The sequence below is a fragment of the Phyllopteryx taeniolatus genome, chromosome 21 (assembly GCF_024500385.1).
Source record: "Phyllopteryx taeniolatus isolate TA_2022b chromosome 21, UOR_Ptae_1.2, whole genome shotgun sequence".
NCBI lineage: Eukaryota > Metazoa > Chordata > Actinopteri > Syngnathiformes > Syngnathidae > Phyllopteryx > Phyllopteryx taeniolatus.
The window spans coordinates 6689869-6715493 of record NC_084522.1 but is presented as its reverse complement, the minus strand read 5'-3'; the positions used below and the strand labels follow the sequence as shown (position 1 = coordinate 6715493).

Genomic DNA, 25625 nt, shown 5'->3' with positions numbered 1-25625 from the left:
AATCCAATTGAATGTGCTGTTCCCACCTTGGCCACCAGGACACAGTGCAGTATAGTCATTCAGACACAAACAAAGAAGAATCTTCTACAATTAGTGAGTGAGTGACTCAATAAAATGCTGTCATATTAGTCATTTTTCAGAGAGGACAAAGAAAGTATGTCTGAGTATCATTATATGTATCAATTATATATATATATAACGCCACCGTTTTTGTTCCAATAACCGTTGCTTCCAAGTTTCTAATACTGCATCCATTGATGCTAACCGCTGGCATGTAAATGACGTTTTCATATATGTTCGCATTAAGCTAAACTGACTCTTGTGAGGCAGACCTATGTAGTTTTAAAACAGACAAGCACCCGTATCTCAAGTTGGAACTCGCAAATCAAAGCAAAAAAATAAAATAGCCAAATGATGGCTTGTATCTAGAAAAACTCCAAAGTCGGGTCACTTGAATATCAAGGCACCATCCATTTTCTACCGCTTATCCGAGGTCGGGTCACGGGGGAAGTAGCTTTAGCAGGGATGCCCAGACTCCCCAGCCACTTCATCCAGTTCTTCCGGGGGGATCCCGAGGCATTCACAGGCGAGCGGAGAGACGTAGTCTCTCCAGCGTGTCCTGGGTTGTCCCCGGGGTCTCCTCCCGGTGGGACGTCCCCAGAAGACCTCACCAGGGAGGCGTCCGGGAGGCATCCGAATCAGATGCCCCAGCCACCTCATCTGGCTCCTCTCAATGTGGAGGAGCAGCAGCTCTACTCTGAACTCCTCCCGGATGACCGAGCTTCTCACCCCATCTCCGAGGGAGAGTCTCAAGGCACCACTGCATTATAAAATTTAAAGGAGTATTTATACTAATAGCAGTGAATGAATTTAAAGTGACAACGTTTTTCCAATTCATCTATATACCTTGACATGGCAACACTAATCACAAATCCCGTCATGCCACATAATCTCCTGTGTTGCCTTCACTGACCCTAACACCCCAGCTCTACTGTCTTTTCTACTGCTCTACCTCTGATGCGGCAATCGGAAGCCAGTGTGAAAGCGGCTATTGATTTAACCATACATTTATTCTTCTTCTTGTGTGTAGTGCATGCCATCGTAGGTCTGTCTCTCCTACTTCACTCTGGATACACTCACCTGATAGTTTGAGTGACACAGGAAGTAGTCGGGGCCTCCTGCTAAGGCCATTTTATTGGTTCAGGCCCTCCTTAAAAGGGAATGACACCCACTGGTCTCGGCAGCACCCTGCACAGAACGCCGGACATGCATGAAATTGAAATCAAAAACACGGAAAGCAGAAAAAAGAAGATGTGATCCATTGAGAAACTATGTGAGAAAGAGGCAGACAACTTAAAATAGTCTTGTCTTTCCAGGTGAGGGATTTGTGTTTAACACTGAGCAGAGTGCTGTGTGTTTGGCATATGCTTAAAGAAAGACGGCGGGAACCAAACCCAACACCCAAAGAGAAAACAAAGTCCGCATGTGCGAGTGAAGGCGCATGCATGGATGAACATGTGCACACCAAATCCAAAGTAAACACAACCATTGTGTGCGACGCACACACAAGTCAGTTCCTAAACAATGCCCGGAGCTTAAGCCTAAATAAGAACCAACCTCCCTCCCTTCACTCCTCGACCCACCCACCTCCATAGCAACACACGACCACTCACCACCTGCAGACCGCATGGCAAGGCAAAGGGGGAAGGGGGCATGAGGGTGTCTGTAGAAAGAGGGGAGTCGGAGGGAACTTGAAATCGGAGTGGGCTATTTTAACTGCACTGTGTAGTATTATCTGTTGTGAGTAAGCAGGGGGCAAGTTATGAGTATGTGAGAGGTTGTGTTTGGAAAGCTGATATAGACACACGTACACACACACACACGCACGACCCATCTTAAGCGTCGCTGTATTTTTTGGTTCATACACCTTTTAATGGCAATTGCAGTCGGCTGATTTCCTGATGTGCCAAGAATTATTAAAGGGGCAGCTTGCAATGTACAAAAAAAATTTTGTTTTTTTTAAATCACTTTTTGGCAAATTTGTTAAAACTGTTAAGTCTGACCTGACAATAATACATTAGTAAAATGATCTGTGAAAAACATCAGCCCTCCCTGGCCCTGTCTTGTACCCCTCATATGATTTTTAGGAAACCACCGTGGCTGAGGAAAAACCACCAATCGATGGAAGACATAACAGACGAGGTGTCAATCATTTTCCGTGCACTAGCGGCCGCATGGATAGCAGGCACATCACAGGAGCCTCGCGCTGACCAGTCAGTTTAGAGATTGGCTCAAACTATGGCGGTGTAGCCACCTCTGGAAAATCCCTCATTTGCTAACAACTGGGAATTAGCAACATTTCTGCATGACAGGTCAGTTTATCACCTCTTTTTGACTTTTAATTGATTTTACATTCCAAAAAAATAAAACCTCAAACCGATAACATTTTGTTATTGTAACACTCCTTTATGAATAAGTCATGTTACCAACATAGCAGCCATGGCGAATGTCAGCTTGTTTACAGTGCACACACATTGTACGTCTCGCTCACGTTCGTGAGGAACACAGCTTTGGTCAGGAATTGAAGGAGGGAAGGGACTGGGTAAATGTGTCTACATTCAAATCTTTCTAGCAGTTTTAAAAACCACAAACTCCCCCCCCCCCCCCCCCCCCCCCCCCCCTTTGCAGCCAAGCAGAAAAGAAAACAATAGAAATCAATACGATGAAAACAAAGTTGCAAAAATACATGAGAGAGTCATAATATAATATTATGGGGTAAAAAATAATAATAATAATAAATAAATACTAGAAAAGGTCAAAAAGTTTCTCAAATCTTAAAAATATCATACTTATGGGAATAAATCCATAAAATTCACAAATACAATTTTAATATTTTAATTTTTTTTATTAAAATGTACTTTTTACAAGAATAGATTTTTAATATGATGGGGGTGAAAAAGTAATTTTTAGAAGAAAAAATATAAATTTAGGGAACAAAATGTTTCATTATCAACCAACATATCCTCGGAATATTTAATAATATTACATAATTAATACAGGTTTCCCCCAAGAAACATGGCTTGCCAATCTCAGACTGTTGCATGTGACTTTTTTACATTCATTCGTTAAAATTACGACTCCATTCTGGAGAAACTACAAATTGTTTTTCTTTTCACTGTGGTCCTAATACTCCTTCGTACTAATGTCTTGACAATGCCCGTTGGAGGAATCTGCTTCCACCCACACGTCCGATATGGCGTCCAAATTTAATGGAAAACTGGCACACTTTAAGGGCATCCACCTCATGGACAAGATTTTCTCGGAATTCAAGAAAGCCCAAGTTGTAAAACGGGTACTTCTCCAGCAAACACAATAAATCTTTGGAAGGAAACAGACATCCGTAGATTCAGCGAATGTGAGTCTGCACACAGAAACACACTCACACTGAACTCTCACTAGCACCTCTCCCTTGCTTGGCACTGCTTTTTGCTTTCTCACAGTGGGTCTCCATTGTACATATCATTATATAACAGATATCAGATGATTCAAACAATATCTCCTCCTCAGCCTCTCTGTGCACCCCACCAATTACTGTTTCCACTGGGGCTCTGCTGCTATCTTTAGGCTACTCTCTGCTCATTGCGAATGTGTGTGTGCGATTTGCATGTAGCCCGCTGCTAACTACGCTAAATTTTTCTCTCCCTCTTATACAGTGGTACCTCAAAATCCGAAAGGCTCAAAGGTCGAACAATTTGAAAAAGGATGAAATCTTTCAGGAAAAAAAAACTTAATATGCAAGTATGGGTCTCACGAGACATGAGGGGGGGAAAACATTAAATAAAAAAACACCATCTTGCTTGAGTTACAATAAAACTACATCATTAAAGTGGGTGTATCGCTATCATATACTGTTGCGGACCAACATCGATGCAACTGTAACAAAGCTTTAATACTTAACAAAAGCTAACGAATGTGATCATGTCATCCTCCCAAACTCTACATCAAAGGCCTAATTTTTCATGACGCTACCAAAAAAAAAAAAACAATGCGCTGACTAGACGGTGCAATAGGCGGAAATGAATCTGTGCACAAACTTAGCTTTTTGGCTAATATGCTTCTTTCTGCAACGAAGCATTACAGACCTACTCAAATTGCATCTAATTATTTTCATTCGGGCGGCACGGTGGCCGACTGGTTAGAGCGTGAGCCTCACAGTTCTGAGGACCCGGGTTCAATCCCCGGCCCCGCCTGTGTGGAGTTTGCATGTTCTCCCCGTGCCTGCGTGGGTTTTCTCCGGGCACTCCGGTTTCCTCCCACATCCCAAAAACATGGTAGGTTAATTGAGGACTCTAAATTGCCCGGAGGTGTGAATGTGAGTGCGAATGGTTGTTTGTTCCTATGTGCCCTGCAATTGGCTGGCAACCAGTTCAGGGTGTACCCCGCCTCCTGCCCGATGACAGCTGGGATAGGCTCCAGCACGCCCGCGACCCTAGTGAGGAGAAGCGGCTCAGAAAATGGATGGTTATTTTCATTCGTTTTTGTCTGAAGAACATACAGCCTTTCAATCTTGAGGCAAAATAATGCCGCTAGGCTCCCGCAGAGTAAGGAACAGGTGGAGTTATACAAAACTTCTCAGTATCCAAGAGATTTGCTTTCATTATTTTCAACACTTTAGAATGATTAATAATTTGTAACAACAACAGACCACGTAGGGCCTAACCATTAATTAGTATTGATTGTTAAAAAAAAATGAAATTGATCACATTTGGATATAGAAGGTTCTCGCCCGACAGCTTCACATTTTTTTGTTTGTTTTCAAGGTTTACTATACCGAGGTTTCTTCTTATTTTTTACGCTTGTATGACAGTAATGTTTTAATGTAACATTGCCTGTAAAGGTACCAGGACAGGACTCTGGAACAGATTTTTATTGTGGAAAACCTTCTCAAAATTTGAACAAACTGGAGCTCAACAAGCATCTCTTAAAGGATTGTATTCAACCTTTAAGGCTCCACTGTATAGCTCACATGTTGCAGCAAAGGCTTATGAGTCTGTTGGCACCAATCAAGCGGCTGGCCAAAAGGGCAAGCCGTACCGCTAATAGGCTTTGAAAGTGAAGCCAAAGCTCAGAGTGCTTGACATTTGCTGACATTTGTGGTTCCTTGTGGAGAGAATGGGACTAATTCAGCTTTACTGAGCCGAACGGGGGAGATCCTGAGAATTAAATGGGCCGTGGGGGTACTTAATAATGCCACACGTGTTGAGGGAGGTTGTTATTGTTTCACCTGTTGGTTTATTTGTGAGTAGGGTGACGCAAAAACAAATGATACGATTTTTTTTGGAAGAAAGGGCTGCCCTGTTTGTATTTAACACTGATTCTCAAAGTGTGGTACATGAATCATTAGTGGTACACAAGCACTCTCTAGTGGTATGTAAAAGAATCACTAAATTAAATGTTCAACCTGTGCCTAATGTTACAGTGGCTTTAACTTTTTTTTATATAATCCAGTGCAGTACATTTGTTCAGTATTGTTCAATTGTATTTAACTTTTAAGTGTATACATTTGCATTTAATCTTTTAGACCCATGTGTTTTCAAACAATAGCTGGGATAGGCGGCAGTACTCCCACGACCCTTGTGAGGACAAGCGGCTCAGAGAATGGATGGATGGATGGGTGTTTTCAAACATTTGGGTAAAAATTGTATTTAATTTTTATGTGCAATACATTTGAATTGAATCGTTATTTAAGTGCAGTTTTTTTAATTTTCCTAGATTAAACCTCAGTGTTAATGTTAAAACAGTGCATAATGTTACAGTGACTGACAATATTAACCTACTACCTATGATATTAACTACTTTTAAGGAATAAAATCTCCACCTCACTTTTAATGAATACAGGCCTACTACACTACTTTATTTTAATGTTGGTAATGATGGCGGTACTTGGAGCTAAGTATCTTTTTAAGGTAGTACTTGGTTGAAAAAGTTTGAAAACCACTGGTCAGGCGTAGACTGGTTAGAGCGTCTGCCTCACAGTTCTGAGGACCTGGGTTCAATCCCCGGCCCCGCGTGTGTGGAGTTTGCATGTTCTCCCTGTGTCTGCGTGGGTTTTCTCCGGGCACTCCAGTTTCCTCCCACATCCCAAAAACATGCATGATAGGTTAATTGCCCGTAGGTGTGAATGTGAGTGCAGATGGTTGTTTGTTTGTATTTTCTCTGCGATTGGCTGGCAACCAGTTCTGGGTGTACCCCGCCTCCTGCCCGAAGATAGCTGGGATAGGCTCCAGCGCTCCCGCGACCCTTGTGAGAATAAGCGGCTCAGAAAATGGATGGATGGATGGATGGATGGATGGATGATCTATAACATTACATTTTATGCACAATTTGAGTCATAGCCACTAAAGTATGTTGCATATCTTAATTCAAGGAAAGCCTCTCCTGTATACTATGCACCACTGTAATGTTGGCATTGGTTTCCCAGTTACAACTGCACAAGTTGCGACATCAGCCTGCACCTGCACAGCTCACTAGTTAAAAGAGGACAAGCTTTTTGAGCTTCACGTTAAGCCTTTATGTCACCTGATCTTGAACATACCTTAAAATGGACGGTAGTTAAGTGAGTATCGTGCAGAGATTAGCCTACATTGCATTCCTAGAAAAAGCTGTGCGTTTACACTTTCTATACAGGGCATACCTAAGGTCTGGACATGTGGACAATTGATGGCAATGTGTAGTTAGTGCATCGATTTCAGGTGAATCTTGCACCGCTTCAACCTTTTGCATAATAAATGTTAGAAATCATATTAAAGATGTTATTTGTTAAAATTCCAATTGAATAAAAATTTGCATTTCTGCCTATGAGTCCAGAGCGGCCCCCTGTAGTTTGTCACTGCACGTGTTTATACCAGTGTCATACTAAATATATGAAAAAAATATGATGCAGCGACTAAAGGAACATATTATTACATATGACAAGCCTGGCTCGTTTACATTTCTTCATAACATTTGCTCTTGTTTCTAGAATTACGCAACAGGACGGTTCAATTAACTAAAGCTTATACTCTTGACACTTTTACAATTTCGGAAGATGCATATACATTTTTAAACTTAGAACAGGTCTAACAATGAGCCTTACAGACGACAATATCTCAGTGATACCCAACCACTGTGCCACAAGAGAACAACAGTTGTGCCATGGGAAATTAGCCAATTCCAGTTAATTGGTCCAAAAATCATTATCTATATACGTACTCCAAATGATGTATCTTAGATGTATAGTAAGAAGCAGAATAATTAAATGCTTCAACTAGATGGCAAAAGGTACAATTAAATTGTGTATCCACCTGTTGGCATTCATTCAACTGACTAATAGCTTTGTGTTCAACTAAGCAAGCCCAAATTTCACACTATAAGTAAATGTGAGTAAATTGTGGTCATGATTATTTCAGTAAATACACTTTTTGTTTGCTTGCTGATGCGCCATGAGATTTTTGTAATGTAAAATATGTGCCTTGGCTCACGAGCCCAAAAGAAACATACATTTACTCCGGCCGCATAGCTATTTTTGACAGCAGCTTATAATGACAGACCATTTATTGTACACTCAATGCTGTTGCTTAAGTGTACTGTATATAAATCAATGTGTTTGTTTGTTATTAAAAGGGACGTAACTTTAACTGAGCACTTATCCACTGGTGCTGTCAAGTTTTTAATCTTTTGGGATTGCATTCTCCGTCAAACGAGCTAGCTTGTGCTCCATTCGGCTGAGCTCAACCATGTAAACAACACATTTCTCCGCATCGTTGCAATGCTCGGTGTCATTTTAAATACAACCACGTCGTTCTTGTCACACGCAGCAATCTTCTCGCTCGCTAACGTTGAACATTTTTCACGTTTACGTTTTAAAACGCCCCGTCAAGCGTTAAGAGCGCCAGCTAAGTTACAAGTAAAGTAAATAAGTTCTTACGGAAAGCGTCGTGAAGCGGCGGTTGCGTCGGTGAAGAGCGTCGAAGGAACCGGCGAGCCTCGAATGTCCTCCTATGGATCTCCACACGGTTTGACCCCGTTCTCCTTCTCCTTCTCCTTCTCCTTCTCCTCCTTCTCCTCCTTCCCCTCCTCCTTCTCCTCCTTCTCCTCCTCCTCCTCCTCCTCCTCCCCACCCCAGAAAACACAAACTCTTCACCTTGTCCGCCTTCTTCCCGGCCACCCCCCCTCTCTCTTCTTCTTGGACGCACCAATGCGCGCGCGCACGCCTTCAGACATCCGCGCACGCGCACTGACCTCACCACCAGGTGACGCGCGGAGCCGGGGCAACGCGCGTGCACGTCAATTCCCCTCCCTCCACTCCCCGATTTCTGCCCCCGCGCGCTCTCAAACGTACAAACATACGGTGTGACTGTAGTAGTACTACTAGTCGCACGCAGTTGTTAACTACTGCACAGTTTTGCCTCACTATAACGTGTAGTTGTCCTACAAATATGCGAAAGTTGTCCTACTCGAGTGCACAAATGTCATACAGTAGTGGAAGACAAAAATACTAGTTCCACACAGTCTTTATATAGGGATAGACCGATGATCGGTCAAGCCATGTTCGGCATTTTGACGCAAACATTACTAGTAAGTGCACGCTAGTTGGATGGATGGACTTTCCATGAAGCCATTCGGGCATTCAAGTGTGTGGTACTGCTTTAGTTCATATACTATAAGTCACCACCACAAACCAGAGAAAAAGAATCACTAAGTCACTCAACGTTCACAGCTCTAATGATATAGTAGCATATCTTGTGCAGGCCTAGAACTGTTTAGACGTAACTATGATAGATAATCCTCAATGTTTCATGCCCTTTCAGCCATCCATCAGCCAGTGGTCACACACAAACTCCGCTCTGGGCCAATCGCAAGTCTTCTGAACCCTCCACCCTAGACTAGCTGTGTGGGAACACGTGCTGAGCTGGTCCGCAGATAATTTTGCGTTGAGAGCAGGTTACGAAGCTAATGATTTTCTAACGTCTGTAATGGAATATGTGAGGTTAACGCGAGTACTTAGAACAATGATATCATGACGTAAAAAAAAAACAAAACAAAACACTGAGACCACTCTAAAGCACAGTGCCTTCTAGGAAAGCCTGTGCACTTTGAAGTCAAAGTCCCCCACCCCCCTCCCTCCCCACGCACGGTCGGATGAGTGCAGTGTCCGACTGCTCTGTTTGTTTGCATTCATAGGTTGTGTGTCATAAAGTTACGCAATGACAGAAACAGCTTGATCATTCCCACCAAAATGGGTCAGTCCACAAACACATGGGCCCGCGATGTGTTTTCAAAACACAGGAGAAGCGTGACTGCATAAAACAAAATTCCACAGGACCCTTGTTGGGAAATAGATAAGCGGCCCAGATGTGTTGTGGGCTTTGTCAAGGCCGCAGGAGGTCCACTTGACACACATGCAGAGGGGCGAAAAAGAATCATATAACATAACTAGAGCAGAGCATACATTTTGGATGTACAATGCAATAAAAATGCTATATTTGGTTGGGTAGGAAACACAGTACATTGTGACCGGTTGAAGTCAAGCCATATGGAACTGGATCACCCTGACACTGTTTGTGTGTTTGCTCACTTCAAGCAAAGGTACACATTGTGCTTGTGTGAGCTGTTATGAATGGAGGCACAGAAATGACGTTTTTTGTTTTTATTGTGGCCACAATGTACTGTAAAACATTCGCACAAAATGCTAATTTGTGGCCATGAAATACTCATTTTGTGGCGATGAATTAGGTTTAACGAGGGCACGAAATAATAATTTCTGCCCACAAATTAGGTACAGTGTGCGCACAAAATACAAATTAATAACATTCCAGGACAACAGCAGTTATGCACAACCAACTTCCCCATTTGGCAAACCCGATCAAAGCACTTCCTTCTAGCACGGGTAAATAGTTGGAGACGAGGACAAAGCCCCGTAGGAACTTTAAATGTCTGCAATGTGTTTCGTTTTACACAAGATGTTTCCAAGAGCAACCAAAATGACAATATCTGATGTTTAGGCTTTGTTTGTGTTTACATATATCATATCATATTTGTATAGATAACTGATATACATGTATTTAACTTTTGTCTGAAGACACCAGCTATAAAGAGAACACAATTTTAGCAAGTTGGACTTTAAACCAACATGTCATCAACCCGTAGTCATGTCTCGCTATCGCCGCATCCACTGAAAGTCCGCTAAGCAATTCTCCAGATTTGCTCCCGTGAAGTTCCTCATGTAGTGGATTGGGTGAGCAAACAGAGTACACCTTCTCTAAAAATGCTAAGGTCGAAGAAGTAGAGAATATCACATACTGTATTGGAGTTTTTAGCGAAGGTGCACTTCATTTGCTTACCCAGAAGTTATACCCACAAATTGGTCTTTTTGCGTATTTTGTGCACACCTTAGTATTTTGTGGCCACAAATTCATATTTTGTGTACATTTTATGTGTAATTTGTGGCCACAAATTATATTTCATAACCACAAATTGGCATTGTGTGTGCACGTTACACTTATATTACTGCCCCCAAAAATTCTCCCCATGTCATATCTGGGATTCCATAGTGGTGTAATTTTAATATTAACATATGCTGGACCTTTGCTCATATAATCATAATATCAAGATCAAGATGTGGCACCACGGTAGCATGCCTGCCTCACAGTTGAGAGGTTCTGGGTATGGATCTGGTTTGGATCTCGGCTCAAACCCTCCCGTGTGGAGTTTGCATGTTCTCCCTTTGCTGGCATCAGTTTTGTCCAGGTACTCTGGCTTTCTCCCACCGTCCAAAAACACGCTTTTTAGAGTTAATTAAAGACTTTAAATTGGCCATAAGTGTGAATGTGAGTGTGTTGTTTGTCTATATGTGCCCTGCGATTGGCTGGTGACCAGTCAGGGTGTATCCCGCCTCTCACCCAGCTGGTATAGGCTCCAGCTCCCCCGTGAGCCTAATACGGGGAAATGGTAATAAAAAAATGGATGGATGATTAATATGGCTCCATTGAGTGGCTGCTTCACCACTTTGCTACATTGATCATGTTACACAGTAGATGCAGCTCCACCGTGCTGCCTATTTTAAAACTTATTTTTACGTATTTGATTCTTTTTTCAACACAGGGAAATGTAGCGAAGGATTAGGAAACACTGAACAACTGTGCCAAGCTAATATGACAGAATGGTCATAATGATCATGAGTCACAATTTTACTATTTTTTTTACAGAACATATTGTATGGTGAGGTTTAATCTTTTAGGTACCAAAACGAATAAGAAAATTATTTAATTGACGCAGTTTTTTCACGGCGTTGCTACATTGTCTGGAATCTAAAACCTTTTTTTTCAATGACACATTCCCTCACTTCTTAGCCTAACTTCAACTGCTGCCCTGAAGTAGTAGTTGAAGTCATGTCTTTTTGATTCAGCCGGGTCAAATGAGGTCTTTATTAAACAAGTGTGGGGCATCTTTTTCCAGATCAAACAGAGAAAATATTACTAAGATGTAATATATTTCACCGCGGGCTCAGATGTTGCCAGGTAGATATTTGGCCTGGCCGTGCAAATAGGATGGAACACCACCCTTCCATCTGGCACGGATACCAGGATTGAGTTTTCAGGAAAGCATGAGCAATGTTCCACCAGCACCTGCAAGTCTTTTCTTTTATGAGTGTAGAGGAAGTGGGGAAAGAAATGAGCAATAATCATTTGAGGAATTTAATTTCTCCTCAGCTTAATCACTCACTGTGCACATAAATAAGCCCTCATTGATTTGGCATCCAACCGGCTTTGCCAACTAAGGAGAAATAAGGCAAAGTGTGGATTACTGAGTTCAAGATTTTCTTATCAGCAATTATTTATACACTCAACTGCACATGGGGGGGAAGTGTCTATTGGGGGAGGCCTTTATTTGTACATTTTTGGAATAATATTAAACAATGGTACCAGTATATTACAAATCACCTTACCAAATTTAAGCATTATTCCTCCTTTACGATCAAAGTCGGCAAAACCCTGATTGTCGGATGTCTCTGTGGTGCAGGGTGTGTTAAGAGTGTTTTTTTTGTTTTTTTTTTGGAGATGTAAAACCTGTTCAATATTTATGACAGCAAATCCTTATGTGTGTGGTCAACACCGAGTTGGGCCGAGCCACGGATTGATGATTGAGACGTGAATTGGAATGATAGTCAATTTGGAAGCGATCTGAAACCTCACGCTGTGGCTGGCCAGACACAAATAAAGAATCAACTGGTTATGTGTTAGCGTATAATGTACCTTCACAATAACATGACAAGAAGAGTTTGCAACCGCAATTTAGTTAAGCTGACAGTTAGCCGAGCTTCTTATACTGTATTTCTTCTTCTACAACGTACTACATTGGTGCCTTGACTTATCAATTTAAGTTGTTGTGAGCTCCCGTACACCGCACACAATAAGAGCAATAAGAACACACATGCTGATTTTTTTCTTTATTCTGTGGGGTCTCTCAAATTTTAATTATTGGTTAAGATATTAAAAATCAGTATGTATGCATCCTGCTTAAACAGCAACACTTTTTCCATCTCCATGTTCCATGTTCTCTTGAAGCTTCTTTTGGTCTATTTAAAAACTCCTGATGTATCTAGCTCCCAAATCAAGGTTTTGAGCAGGGGGAAGGCGGACAGTTCCCTTCCATCATGCCCACGGACCCCTTTGGATATCAGCTATTTTGTGCCAAAAGACGAGGCTATTTATAGCAACTCTCCAAGGATCCAAACCACATTTGTTTAGGTCAAGGCTAAGCTCACCGTCCATTAAAACAATCTGGGGAATCTCGAATGACTCTTGCTGCATGAAGAGGAGGAATTTGAGATAAAGCAAACAGATCTCTGGTGACCCTCCTGATGGAAACAAAATAACGAGCCCAACTGACGGAGGAGGATACTCATTTCAAGTTGATAAGTGGACCAGAGTAGTGTGCATGCAGCAGCTTGGAGCCTCACTGTTGAACGTCGGCCAAGCAGGAGCGAGGGTGATTAATGGAAATGTCAACTTTAAGACCGAAAAGCCAAAAGCCCTTTCAGCCATTTCATGTCGAACTTAATATACTTTGATGATCACCCTGTTACTCATGGTTAAAAAACAGCAAATACCTTGACCATGAAGCATTCAGCATTGACTGCAAAGTGACACAATTTCCGAGCATTGGGACTTTCCCTCAAAAGTGGCATGCAAAGGTCAAACGGGTTTTAACCTGGGCAGCGTGGAGCGTGTAAGACTTTGGCCCGACAGACTGTAGCTGCTTGAGTGGTCCCAAACACTACTGACAAGGTCCAGCTCTAGAACATTCCATTTCCAAAGTCATGACTCGCTTTTCTGAGAACAGCAGAACAAAATCCAACAGGAAGTGTGGGTGGGGGGGGTTGAAGGTTGTGTCTTAAACTTTAGTAACTCAAGCATTGGCATTGGCCCAAGACTTGATGTATCTGGTCATTATTTGAAGTTAGATAAAGTCAGAGAAAGAACAACAAGGTACTTTTAGTTTAAGTCTCAGCATTAAATATTTTGTCCAGGATGTTAAGTAGCACAAAGGAACCTCCAAAGTGGAATGCCCCAAAACTGGTGCAATTTAGGAGTTCAACCAAAATGCTCTTGAAAAATATGCCTTAAAAGTCATCTTGGAGTGCAAATGGGACTATCTCAGAAAGCGTCTACATAATTACATCTTCACTATTAACTCTGTTTTGCTTTTTCTTAGCCCCCTAAAAAAAATGTTTTTATTATTCAATGAGAAAAAGTGATCATAGAACCAACATTTGACAGCTTATCAATATCTTACACCACAACAAATATTATAGGACTCATGATACCGTAAATGCTTGGAGGGCCAGATTACAGTAAATGACTTTTGTAACTTCTTATGTATGCTTGCTAATAGAGACTTTTACTGTAATTTCAGCAATACGCCATTGGATAACAGAATCACTCTACAGCTTCAAGTGTCTCGTGTGTTTTAGTTTATATTAGTTTTAATACATTTTAAACAGTAGGTAACGTTTTCTTATACTTGTATGACAGTTAATAATGTTAAAACTGTTACTTGACAATTAATTCTGACAAACTGTGATGTTTTCATTATGCTTAGCTAGCAGTTTTGGTGCCTGAAACTAAAGAAGACAACACGTTAATGCACATGCAGCAGTCGTTAGTGGGCTGGTTTGTATTAGGTCACATGATCAACATGCGGCCACATGCAGTTGCGGTTTTCACTCCAGACCTCAAAATGGAGAGACAGATGTGAAATGCTGTGTCACACTTGTACATTGAGATCTGCAACAGTGTGAATAAAGTGAACAACAAAGTGAAAACGGAAGAACAAGTGGAGTTAGTCTCACAGTTTCCACTCTTCTGGCACGACCCGTTACAAGATAGTAGAGTGTACTTGTGGGAATTTCTGTCCAGTCAAACAGATATTTGAGATGAGCAGTCATGATGTTGGATAAGAGGGCCTTGTCTCTGCTCCAATCTCTGTTGTGGTTCAATTTAAAGGTGTTTGATAGGGCTGATTACAGGGGTTTCAAGTTTTTCCACACAAAACCATTCCCACAAAGTTGGAAGCATAGAAATGTCCAAAACGTCTTGGCAAGATGAAGAATTATTGGGGTTCAGGGGGTCCAGCAGTTGTTGAAAGGTTAATACTTTTGTACATTTTTATTACTATACCACAGTCCCAGTAAACAGTATTTCACAGAGGTTTCAAGCTCTTGGCTGGCGCTTTTATTTGACCCATTCATCCAGCATAAACCACTCCCTAAAATGGACTTTGTCCCTTGGCTTCCTGGCAAGCTCCTTTAGGACAAAATGTTCACAGTAACCACATATGCCATATAACTCAGCTCCTGTGGCATTTTCTGTCATATAGCAAATAACGCAAACAAGCCAACTCAGCACTAACTGCAAGCTGCAACTTGTATCAGCAGCCACATGCCCTGCAAACTACAACTAAACAAGAAACACACTGTTAAATCAATACAGAGGTGCCTTGACTTATGAGTTTAATTTGTTCCGTGACCATGCTCATAACTCAGAATGCTCGTATCTCAATTCATCTTTCCTCATTGAAATAAATGTAAATGCCATTAATCTGATCCAGCCCCACATTTGCTGCAGTGATATAATTAGTCATTTTTTGTAACGAATGCATGCCTCTGAGTATTGTTATATTGTCTGTCAACATGTGTTGCTGCACTGTTCGTGTTCAAATATCCATTGTCCGAATGGTTATAACACAGCAACATTAATGGTATTCAAATTCTATGGCGTTTTGCATTGTGTGTCATCATTAAGCTAGCGGCCTTTCTGAAGGCAAAGTTATGGGGTTGTTTAAATACACGTGTGATTCTCCTTGTTTTATGTTTAGTTTCATTATGAACTTCACCTGGGAGTGGCAGCTTGAAGCTTAACTGAAGCCAAACTACTGCTTGTTGTGAAGTGAGTTGAGTTCGCCACCATCTAGCGGTCGTATCTGAAGTTTTCGCTCTCATGTCAAATCAAAATATCGGCCGAGTGACGGCTCGCATCTCGAAAAACACGGGTGAATCAAACGCCAAGGTACCACTGTACCAATCAAAACATAGCACTATTATTGTTGCGGATGAAAAATTTTGCAGGTACTGGAGTGTCCGACTCCAGTGTGTATAAATTAAGAACATGTGGTGACCAGGGTTGGGTAAACAACAGCACTGATAACAGTTAAGGCAACTTGGCAGTGTTGATGGGCTTATCTCCTCGCCATTGGCTGCCAGCCAATAGAAACAGGACATGAAATAATCTAAAAGCCTCTTTGTGATTTTCTTTTCTGCAGTTTGCTGGTTTAGAAGTTGTGAAAGAGCAAGCTGTGCTGCAACCTTTTCAGTAATTTCATCAAAGACTGGTAATGTAGCGAAATTAAGTACCGTAATTTCTCGTGTATAATGTGCACCCATGTATAATGCGCACCCCCAAAATTGACCTCAAAATTCTGGAAAACCTTCAACTTATGTAGAATGCATTTTTACAATGCATGATTTTGCTTCTACCCATGTGATCAAAACATGAAGTATTATCAGTATTTTATTACTTTTTTCAAATAATTATTCTGAAGTTAAGCACTTTATTTGAATACATAATACTTTATTTTTATTTACTTGCTCTTATTTTGAAATTGCCAGTCCTACTTTTATTTAGTAAATGAGAAACCACAGTTGTGCTCATATGTTTGATTACCCAGGCAGAATTTGTAAGATGTGCACAATTTTTTTAAGAAAACATGAAGGACCAGGAGAAAAACATTTAATTTGATTTTAATAGGATTCAAATTAAAGGGTCAAGCATTTCAGAAAAGCATTATCATGAAATGAAACATAACCATAAAGAAATGTCATAAGTCGTATTTAAAAAAAAGAAAAAAACAAAACAATATTTCACAAATTCTGCCTGGGTATGTAAATTTATGAGCACAATTGTACATATATGCAGTCATATGTACCCCTGTCATATTGGAATGAAAGTGTAGGCTACACCTTTTTCATAACCTCTAAGTGGCATACTAGAATGAAAGTGTACAACTTTTTCATAACCTCTAGGGGGCAGTGAAATAGTGGAATGAAAGTGTACAGCTTTTCATAACCTCTAGATGGCGGCATACATTTATAAAATGGGAAATACTTTTTCATTTTCTCCTATACCTATGTATAATGTGCACTATTGACTTTTGACAATTTGGGGGTGGGGGGGGTGTGCATTATACACGAGAAATTACGTTAACCTAAATATTAGAAACATCTCTTAGTATGGGTGGTGACAACAAGCTATGGTCATAATTTTTCAAACTTGCTATCTGGAAGAAGAACATTACGTCAGTTACAGTGGAAATAAAAAGTTTACACACCCTTGTTTTGTGATATAAAAAAAAGAGACCAAGATAAATACTTTTAAAACTTTCCCCACCATTAATGTGACCTATAACCTGCACAACTCAATTGAAAAGAAAATCTCTTGGCGAGTGGAAGTAAAAATAAACAACTGAGTTAATGTGGTTGCACAACTGTGCACACCCACCTATAACTGGGTTGTGGCTGTGTTCAGAATTAACCAATCAAATTCAAACTCATGTTAAATGGTAATCAGCACACACCATTTCTGATTAGCCCCAAATTTCAGCTCTTCTAGTAGGTTTTTCCTTACATTTATTTCTGTCTAGTGGAAGCTTGAAGGTTTTGTGCTAACACTGACTCCTGTTTTTGAACTGTTCATAATTCCTTCTACCTTTTTCATGGCCCCGGTTCCAGCTGAAGAAAAACAACAATTTTAGACATCCTTTTGCATTTTATCTGAGTGCAAGAGTACCTAATGTTGTAGCAAGTGTATGCATGTTTCTGCACGAACAAACAAACGTCTTCAGATGACACCACAGTGACGAATGCTCTTGTCACTGGACCATCCTTAACCTTACATTGTTTCCCCAATGCAAGCGCATCATGTAAACAGATTAAGTAACGTTACAAGTATGCACGCGCACACACACACGAGGCAAAGTGAGCCTCTAAATATAGCCACCCCACAGTCTTATTATCACAGTAGGGGCCATGCTCTGTTATCTCTCACCCTTCACTGCCATTGTTTTACAATTCCAGCAGTGACAGTTTCACTAAACCCGGGGCCTGTTATATAACACCTGCGACTGACTGTGGCTGCGCTGCGCTGTTTTCCAGGAGAAACACTTTATAAATTATTTTGGGGTTGGTTTAATGTGCCAGGGGTGGAACAAGCCCACTATTTGCTTGAGTCACACCTCAAAAATCTCTCGTGCATATTTAGTCTAATTTAGGTTAGGGGAAATGTAATTAAAATCGCATGTAAGAAGAACATCTTGGGCAGAATTTTTGTAGCCTTGCTGAAAACTGCCTGTTTTCAGGGGCCAATATTGTCTAATGTAAATAAGCCACTGCTCAGCCTGTGTATTTTGTGTGGTTTTTTTTTTACTATTCCTAATTTTATGGTATGTTGATTACAATGACCAAAAAAAACATTAACATTTCACTGAACAATTCACAAAATCATTCAAATTCATTCACACACGTACACACAGTTGACTACATAATTAAAATCCAAACATTCACACAATGATACAAAACTATAATAAAAAATTGTGGCACTCACAAGCCTTACATCAAATGTTTCTGGAGACACACTGTATGTCTACTTGAGTCAACCTAAAAGTGAGCCATTTAAAGTGGTCACATTACATTTACCCCGGGTTATTTAACTCTAGTAAGTTTAAAGAGTCGAGAACATTAAGGATGGATGCGCTCCCATCTGTTCCATGTACAGTACAAGCTTGTTTTAATGCATCATAGCTTAATTAAACAAAGGCTAAACTACATCAGAGATTATTTGTCAAACAAGCATTACTCAGATTTTCCAGACATGAAACAACAGTGTCAGCCTCAGTTAAAATATTACTCTCTAACTGCAACCATCTGTGCGTGTGGATGTGTGTGTGTGTGTTTGCACTTACAAGTGTAAATCATCATCTGTGTGCGTTTGTGTGTTGTGAATCATGCCTGAACGTCCTTGCAAAACCGCTTCCAGGTCTGCTCATTGGATCTCTGCTCAAACAAAGATTAGAGTAGTGGGTTATGCAAGGTTTACGTTTAAAAAATGATCATCTACCTCCTGGACGTCACCAAGTGCCCGTGTTCTCATCAGAGCAGGCTGAGAGGTCAGACAGGATTTCCCTCACAGCTAAATGTTGGCTAAATAAATATCGAACCGGGAACAAACATGTTTTTTTGGGAGAAGGCCACAGGAAACGCCAGACAAAGCGTCTGTGACGAAGCTGAGCCATAATCATGTTTCCCATCGCTCGTCAGGCGGGAACGTTTTCTTAAGGAATGCCATTTTGTTTACCTCTATTGACCTTGACAACGTAACAATCAACACACAGCACGAGTAGCTATGAGCTTTGAGTGGCTGTTATGTAAACACACATCAGCCACTTTATTAGGTACATTGGTACAAGAGGTGGGCCCACAGGCTATCTCTACCTGTGGGCCGGATGCTTTCGAGCCGGCCTGACATGCAATTCTAATACAAATATAACATGTGACACATTCAAATAATAAACCTAAAATATATTTTGCACAATTGCTCACAATGCGCAGCACGTATTCAGGCCCTGTTGTGTGGAGTTTGTATGTTCTCCCCGTTCTTGCATGGGTTTTCAAAAACATGCGTTAGGTTAATTGAAGACTAAATTGTCCGTACTGTAGGTGTGAATATGAATGTGAATGGTTGTTCATCTATACTGTATGTATTGTGATAGGCTGGCCACCAGTCCCGGGTGTACACCGCCTCTCATCCAAAGTTATCTGGGATAGGCTCCAGGTCACCTGTGACCATAATGAGTAACAAGTAAAGTTATAATCATCATTATTATTTTAGTAACCAAACGGTTATATAGTGGTAAGCACGTCTGCCTCACTGTTTCTGACCCTCTTGGGTGGAGTTTGCATTTTCTTACATCGTTTGTGTGGGTTTTCTTTGATTTCCTCCCAAATTACTAAAACATACCTACTAAAACAGGCCTAGTAGTGTTACTAGTGCAGCACAGCATTATTATTTTGTAAAGGCATATTTTGATACATTTCTTGCTTTGGATCTCATAAATCAAATATAATCTGAAGTTATTGTGTATACAGTTCCTTGCCATGCTTCCTGTTTGTAAACTCGTGTGAAAATGTATCCATGACATGTAGGGCAACTGGTCACAGCAGCTACTTTATTGGGATGGGTATTTCTTCGAACTCTTCTTCAAAAATATGGCATAGCTGAGTTTCCTATCCACTTAATAGAGATGCTGCCATCTTGTGTTCCATCTCTGAAGGCAACCAATTAGTAAGGTAACGTACAGTTTAGTTTCACCACTAGAATGATGACATTCTGTTTAAAATAAATTACAAAAAATAAAACAGTTAGTAAATAATATAAGCTCCACCTGTCCAAAGTGAAAGAAATCCATCCAGCTTATCTTCATGATAGCTCTAGTAGGAAGTAGTACAGAAGAGGAAGTCATAAAACCTTTTAATTAGGCCATACAAAATGTTAAATTTAGGGCGAATTAAATTAAAAAGGACAACAAAATACTAAATATGAGCATTTTAGGCCGAAGTTGAGTACGATACCTACTGTACTGTGACACGAAACACATTGCACATGCGCATTACCTAAGCGGAAGCAGCATCTGCTCCTGCCGGAAATTGTTTCATTCTTTCTGCTCCCAGGCTGCCGCCATGGTAGGTTTGCCATGATCGAGTTAGCATTTTCACTACGACGTTTTTTTTTTTCTTAAATGTGCTGTCCGGTTGACATAACAGTTGCTATTTGTGACCTCAAATACACTCGTACACGTTTCCTAGAATTGTCTGACGTTAACGTGTACGTTTATTCGACAATAATATTTGTCGATAAAATGTCGGCTATCAATCGCAGTACAACGTGGTCGGTCCAGACGGTAGACTGGGCCGAAAGCACGCCTGCTAAGCTAACGGGGTTGAACTCAAGAGTGACTGAAACCACCAACATCATATATGACATATGAACATAACATGTTTTTGCAGCAAATTGCATGATTATTGTTAGATTTGTGTCACTCATACCGGGTGCTTAGACGTCGTTCGGATGTTGTCGTTAGCCAATGCTAACAACGAGTTACTTCGAATTTTGTTATGACGTGTTGCTGGAAGATGAAACTTTCGAGCGATACCTTCGCACATATCGATTAAATATATTAATTACATTAAGATTAAGTTGGCCAATAAAGTTAAGCAATGATCAGAGCTACTGCACAATTAACACCTGCTGTTTTGTGGCTGTCACTATTGTATTTCGACAGTATAGCCGTGCATTTTTTTCTCATGCAGTACAAACTTAACATTTACCTGAATTATTTTTTAAACAATATGGACTGTTGTAGTATGGTGTGGGTATCTACTAGCAGCCACAAACAGAATTCAAATATTACTGGCAAGACAAATCTGCACTTTGCACACCATTTCTTATAATGAGCTAAAGCGGTAAAGAAAAATTATTTCAGTTTATGAAATAGTTTGCCTACTGAAATTAAGATTTTATATTTTTGTGTTATAATTTGTTGATTCATGTAAAAGTAATGGCCAGTTATGTGCATAACGACACTGTATGTGCATTTACGATCCAATGTGTACTTTGTCAGGTGTTCAAGCGCTTCGTCGAGATCGGCCGCGTCGTCTACATCTCCTTCGGGCCCTACGCCGGCAAGCTGGTTGCCATAATCGACGTCATCGACCAAAATAGGGTGAGTGTTTTGAGGATGTAAGAATGTGTATGTTATTTTTTTAAACTGATGACCGTAACATATCAGATTTTTGTTTGTCACATTTGCAGGCTCTTGTTGATGGTCCCTGCACTGGTGTAAAGAGGCAAGCCATGCCCTTCAAGTGCATGCAGCTCACAGACTACGTCATCAAAGTGCCTCACAGGTGAGAGCGAGCGTGGCCCAGTATACGGTGGTACTTTGACTTACACTGTCAATTTTTTTCTGTGACCAAGATGGTAACTCAATTTAGTCATATGGCTATCAAGTTCTAGAAATAGAAATTGAAATTCCATCCCCCAAAAATAAATGTTTAGTTACAGGCTCCAGCACGCCCGCAACCCTAGTGAGGAGAAGCGGCTCAGAAGATGGATGTATGGATACATAACACTGTGTTTTGAAATATAAATATGAAGATATGGAAAAGAAGAATGTAAAAAAAAAAAAAAAAAAAATATCTTTTATAGAGTGTGATTAAGCCGAAAGTCTCCCACACTATAGACAGTACAACTAGGAGCTGATTCCAAACCAGGATGAATTGAAAGGAGTAGATTCAGGATGGGCATCTTTCCATAAAAAAAATAAATACATCAAAACTTCATTCAAAAACAGCGACCCCAAATAGAGAAAAGATGGGGGCGAGCATTATGATTACAGTCTAGTATTTTGTTTGTTGAAAATAACTAAAAAATTTCACTGTTGACTGGATTCCCCTTTCTAACACAATATTCTTTACCTGTATAAAACTGAATTGGTATTACACGTGGCTTTATTATAATCTTTGTCCTTAGTGTCATACAGTTCAAAATTAAGCAAACTCGAAATGAGGGACTTAACAGCGCTGTGTCAATGTGCTGGATCACAGTGCTCGTCAGAAGTTTGTGAGGAGAGCCTGGGAGAAGGCAGGGGTCAACGACAAGTGGGTACAGAGCAGCTGGGCCAAGAAGATCGAGGCCAGAGAGAAGGTAAAATTGTTCATTAAAACTATTGCTCTTCAAAGGAATATCGATTTTTGAAATTGCAACACACACACACTCCTTCAGTCTGACATGACCATGCATTAAGAACCTAAGTCTTCTCAAACCTGTTGAGCTCGAAGGACAAAACGAAATGGGACAGCTATAATTTAACCTTTGCCATCGTATGATTTTTATTTTATTTTTTAAATCCCCAGCGCCTGGGTTTAAGGTGTGGACTGCATATAATGTTTATCAAATTTCTTTGCAGAGGGCCAAAATGTCCGACTTTGACCGCTATAAGGTGATGAAAGCCAAGAGGATGGTAAGTGATCCAGAAAGAATGTCTACTTTTTTGTTCAGCCTTGTTTTTAGAAATTTTTGAGGAAGAAAAAAAAATCTTCAAATCTATCAAGCATGCAGGATAATGTTATGGGATGACGAAACCAAGGTTGAACTTTTTGGCCACAACACCAAAAGAACACCATTCGTAGAGTAAAGCATGTTAATGGCAGCATCATGCTTCGCAGCTGTTGTTCTTCAGCTGGAATTTGAACCTTAGTCAAGGTGGAAAGAATTCTAATCAGTTCCATATACCATTCAGTATTCGTACAAAATCTTTAGGCTTCTGTTTGGAAAAATATGTCAGGGAAAGTCTACTAGACCAGCTGAACTTTATTTCGTGTTAATCATAGGCACTTGAAATTTCTGTTGTTGTGATGACTCGCATTTATCATGAGTTTGAATGTGTTCTGTTAATTCTGAACACAGTCACATTCCCAGTTAGAAGAGGGTGTGCAAACTTGTGCAATCAAAATACTTTCCTTTTTAAATTGAATTTACAGATTATAGGTCACAGTGGTAAAGGTTTTGGAATGATTTCTTAGCCTTATTTTAATTTTACAAAAAAAACTGGCATTTGAACACGGTTGTGTAAACTATCCAATGTATATTGTAACACATGGATTGTAAAATGTGTTTGTTCATGTTGTCTCCTAGGCTCCTCATAGATGAGTCCTGATTTTAAACATAATAGGTGTACATTAGTGGCGTACACTAGATATTCACGTAGGGGGGATGCCATTTCAAATGAGTTAACCATGACACCCACTGGCCAGACACTTCTGGTCCCTGATCAAATATGGTCCTTGTGATATCTCAGTCCTGCTATTTCTAAAAAAAAAAAAAAATGCATCTAATGTAGGGCTTTCATGGTCAAACCTTTTTAGCATTGATTATCCTATAAATATAAGTACTCGAGTAATCGCCCCCAGCCTTTACTAAATGGTTGGCATTCACAATTAGCGCACTAGCATTATACATCTGATAGTGTCTTAAAAATCACTTACAGATGCTCCTCTGTCATTTTTGGCAAACACTGCTTCCGTCTGCAATAAATGTCCATGTAAAACATTGGTTCCGGTGGAACAAACATTGTTCTGAGCGAAACTGTTTTTTTTGTTTGTTTGTTTGTTTGGGTCCCGGCTGAGCTTTGAGGCAGAAATTCTGCGTCAACCTATTTTTGAAGTCAACTCAGCCGAGTTATTCAATTATTATTATTTTTTGTATTTATTAATTTTTTTCCATCACCAGCCCTAATCTGTCTTGTTGAGGAAGGGCAAGACACCAAGTCAGCAGAGGTTGCTTTTTCAGGCTTCTGATCTGTGATACAGCCAACAAATGTCTCCATGTGAATCAAGTTTTTTTGAAGCCATTATGTATAGTAGTCTGGTGGAAGGAAGATGTATATATATATTTTTTTTAGATTGCCACACTTGTTTGTGTCATGCTTTGAACGACTCTATTGACGCTCTTTACACACAGAACTATTGGCTAAAATTGTTTGCTATTTTTACTACAACTGAAATTGAGTTGTTTAACTGCTTTGACTCAACAACAGGACTTAATGCATTTGTAATTCTAAACTTTGTTTCGTGCAGAGGAACAAGATCATCAAGCATGAGGTGAAGAAGCTTGAGAAAGAGCCAGTGAAGAAGGTCCAGAAAAAGCCAGTGAAGAAGGTCCAGAAAAAGCCAGTGAAGAAGTGAAAATTTTATTTTATTTTTTTCAAAATAAACATTCTGATTGGTTCTACGTCTTTTTGTCTGAATCTTTCAATGTTATGGTTTCACTGGAATCCTTGATAGGGTTGGAAGAAACTAACCAATTGAGTGTTTAGTCAGTCATTGCTGTTTTCACAGTTTAACAACACAAGCGGCTTGAATGCTTTGAACGGAGCATTTGACATGACATGCGTAAGCACACAAGTTAATGGGACTGCTCAGTAGACTATAACGTATTGTGAACATACAGGTGTGCTCAGGCAAGCAATAAAAGTATTTGGAGCAATTATGTGGCATCTCGACCCCAAGGAACTATGAAGTTAATTGAGGCGGAGCATGTAGAGTCAATGTCTTGTCTAAATTTTAGACAAAAGGAGTGCTTTGCCACCATCTTACGGCAAGGAGCAATGTTGAAATAAGGAGTTTAATTTCAACAAAAGTAGTTCTTTGTTAGCCTCTACAAGCAAGTATAAACCTTTCTAGGGGCATCGATTACTAGCAGATTTTTGCTATTTTACAGCAGGGTTTGGTCATAGTCAAGGAGCACTGTAACTTTAGGGTAAGCTCTGTTTTGCAAGTCCCAGTGATTTGGCTGTGACTGTATAGTGCGCTATTCTCATTGAGTCACAGTGAGGCAAATTAAAAGCAATATGAATATATGCAAATGTTATACATGACCGCGAGTGTTATGGAAATTCTATTGTGTGTTAGTTATAGGTCTTTGTATCTTATACGGTGCTGGTTTATGGTATAGTTACAGTACATTATGTTTTTGAGATAATTGCTGGATTTGAGCAGGAGGGGCATTACGCAACAAAATGGGAAAATCCTCTTTGCCAGTGGAGGGCAGTGTGCCCGTTGTGGCTGCTTGGTTTTTGTTTATGTCCCCCTTGCAAAAGTCAGGAAGCTGAGGATTTAACAACAGATATTCAAGACAAACATCACTTTTATCTGGTTTAAACGGGAAGTTGCTCACACTTAACAAAGCTCTTCCAGTTACCCTGTATGCAAATCGGTTATTCAATGTCGCGTTCTCTGCAGTCCAAATTAGTGGACTGGCCATAATCCCGCTGAGTGATAGCTCACCGGCCAAACAGGTCCTTCTTGAACCCGCACAAGAGTATCTCGCCATTACATAACCGGCTTGAACATTGTCCATGTGCTCGGCTAATTGAAACACCACCGCGCTACAAATAGCATATTCACAAATAGAGTA

At 40.3% G+C, this 25625-nt stretch overlaps 2 protein-coding genes across 4 annotated transcripts in view; one reads left to right on the top strand and one right to left on the bottom strand.

Annotated features, from left to right (window-relative positions):
• The window catches only part of LOC133471521 (growth factor receptor-bound protein 10-like), a 54329-nt gene extending 46225 nt beyond the window's left edge, over positions 1-8104 (bottom strand). For 2 of the 3 annotated variants that reach the window (XR_009786231.1, XM_061761129.1), the window contains exons 1-2: positions 7967-8104; positions 1141-1248 (exon numbers count right to left, since the gene is read on the bottom strand). Coding sequence is in view for 1 of the 3 variants with exons in the window: in XM_061761129.1 (XP_061617113.1) it covers positions 1141-1191 (51 nt within the window). In the remaining 2 variants the exon portion in view is untranslated. The remainder of the gene's footprint in view (positions 1-1140; positions 1249-7966) is intronic. The other variant, XM_061761130.1, reaches the window with a different exon arrangement.
• A 12142-nt stretch (positions 8105-20246) lies between these two features.
• Positions 20247-24440, top strand: rpl14 (ribosomal protein L14). Its single transcript, XM_061760542.1, has 6 exons — positions 20247-20332; positions 21271-21372; positions 21462-21556; positions 22256-22355; positions 22618-22671; positions 24287-24440. The coding sequence occupies exons 1-6, from the start codon at positions 20330-20332 to the stop codon at positions 24392-24394; spliced, it is 462 nt and encodes a 153-aa protein (XP_061616526.1). The 5' UTR covers positions 20247-20329; the 3' UTR covers positions 24395-24440.
• Positions 24441-25625: the final 1185 nt, after the last annotated feature.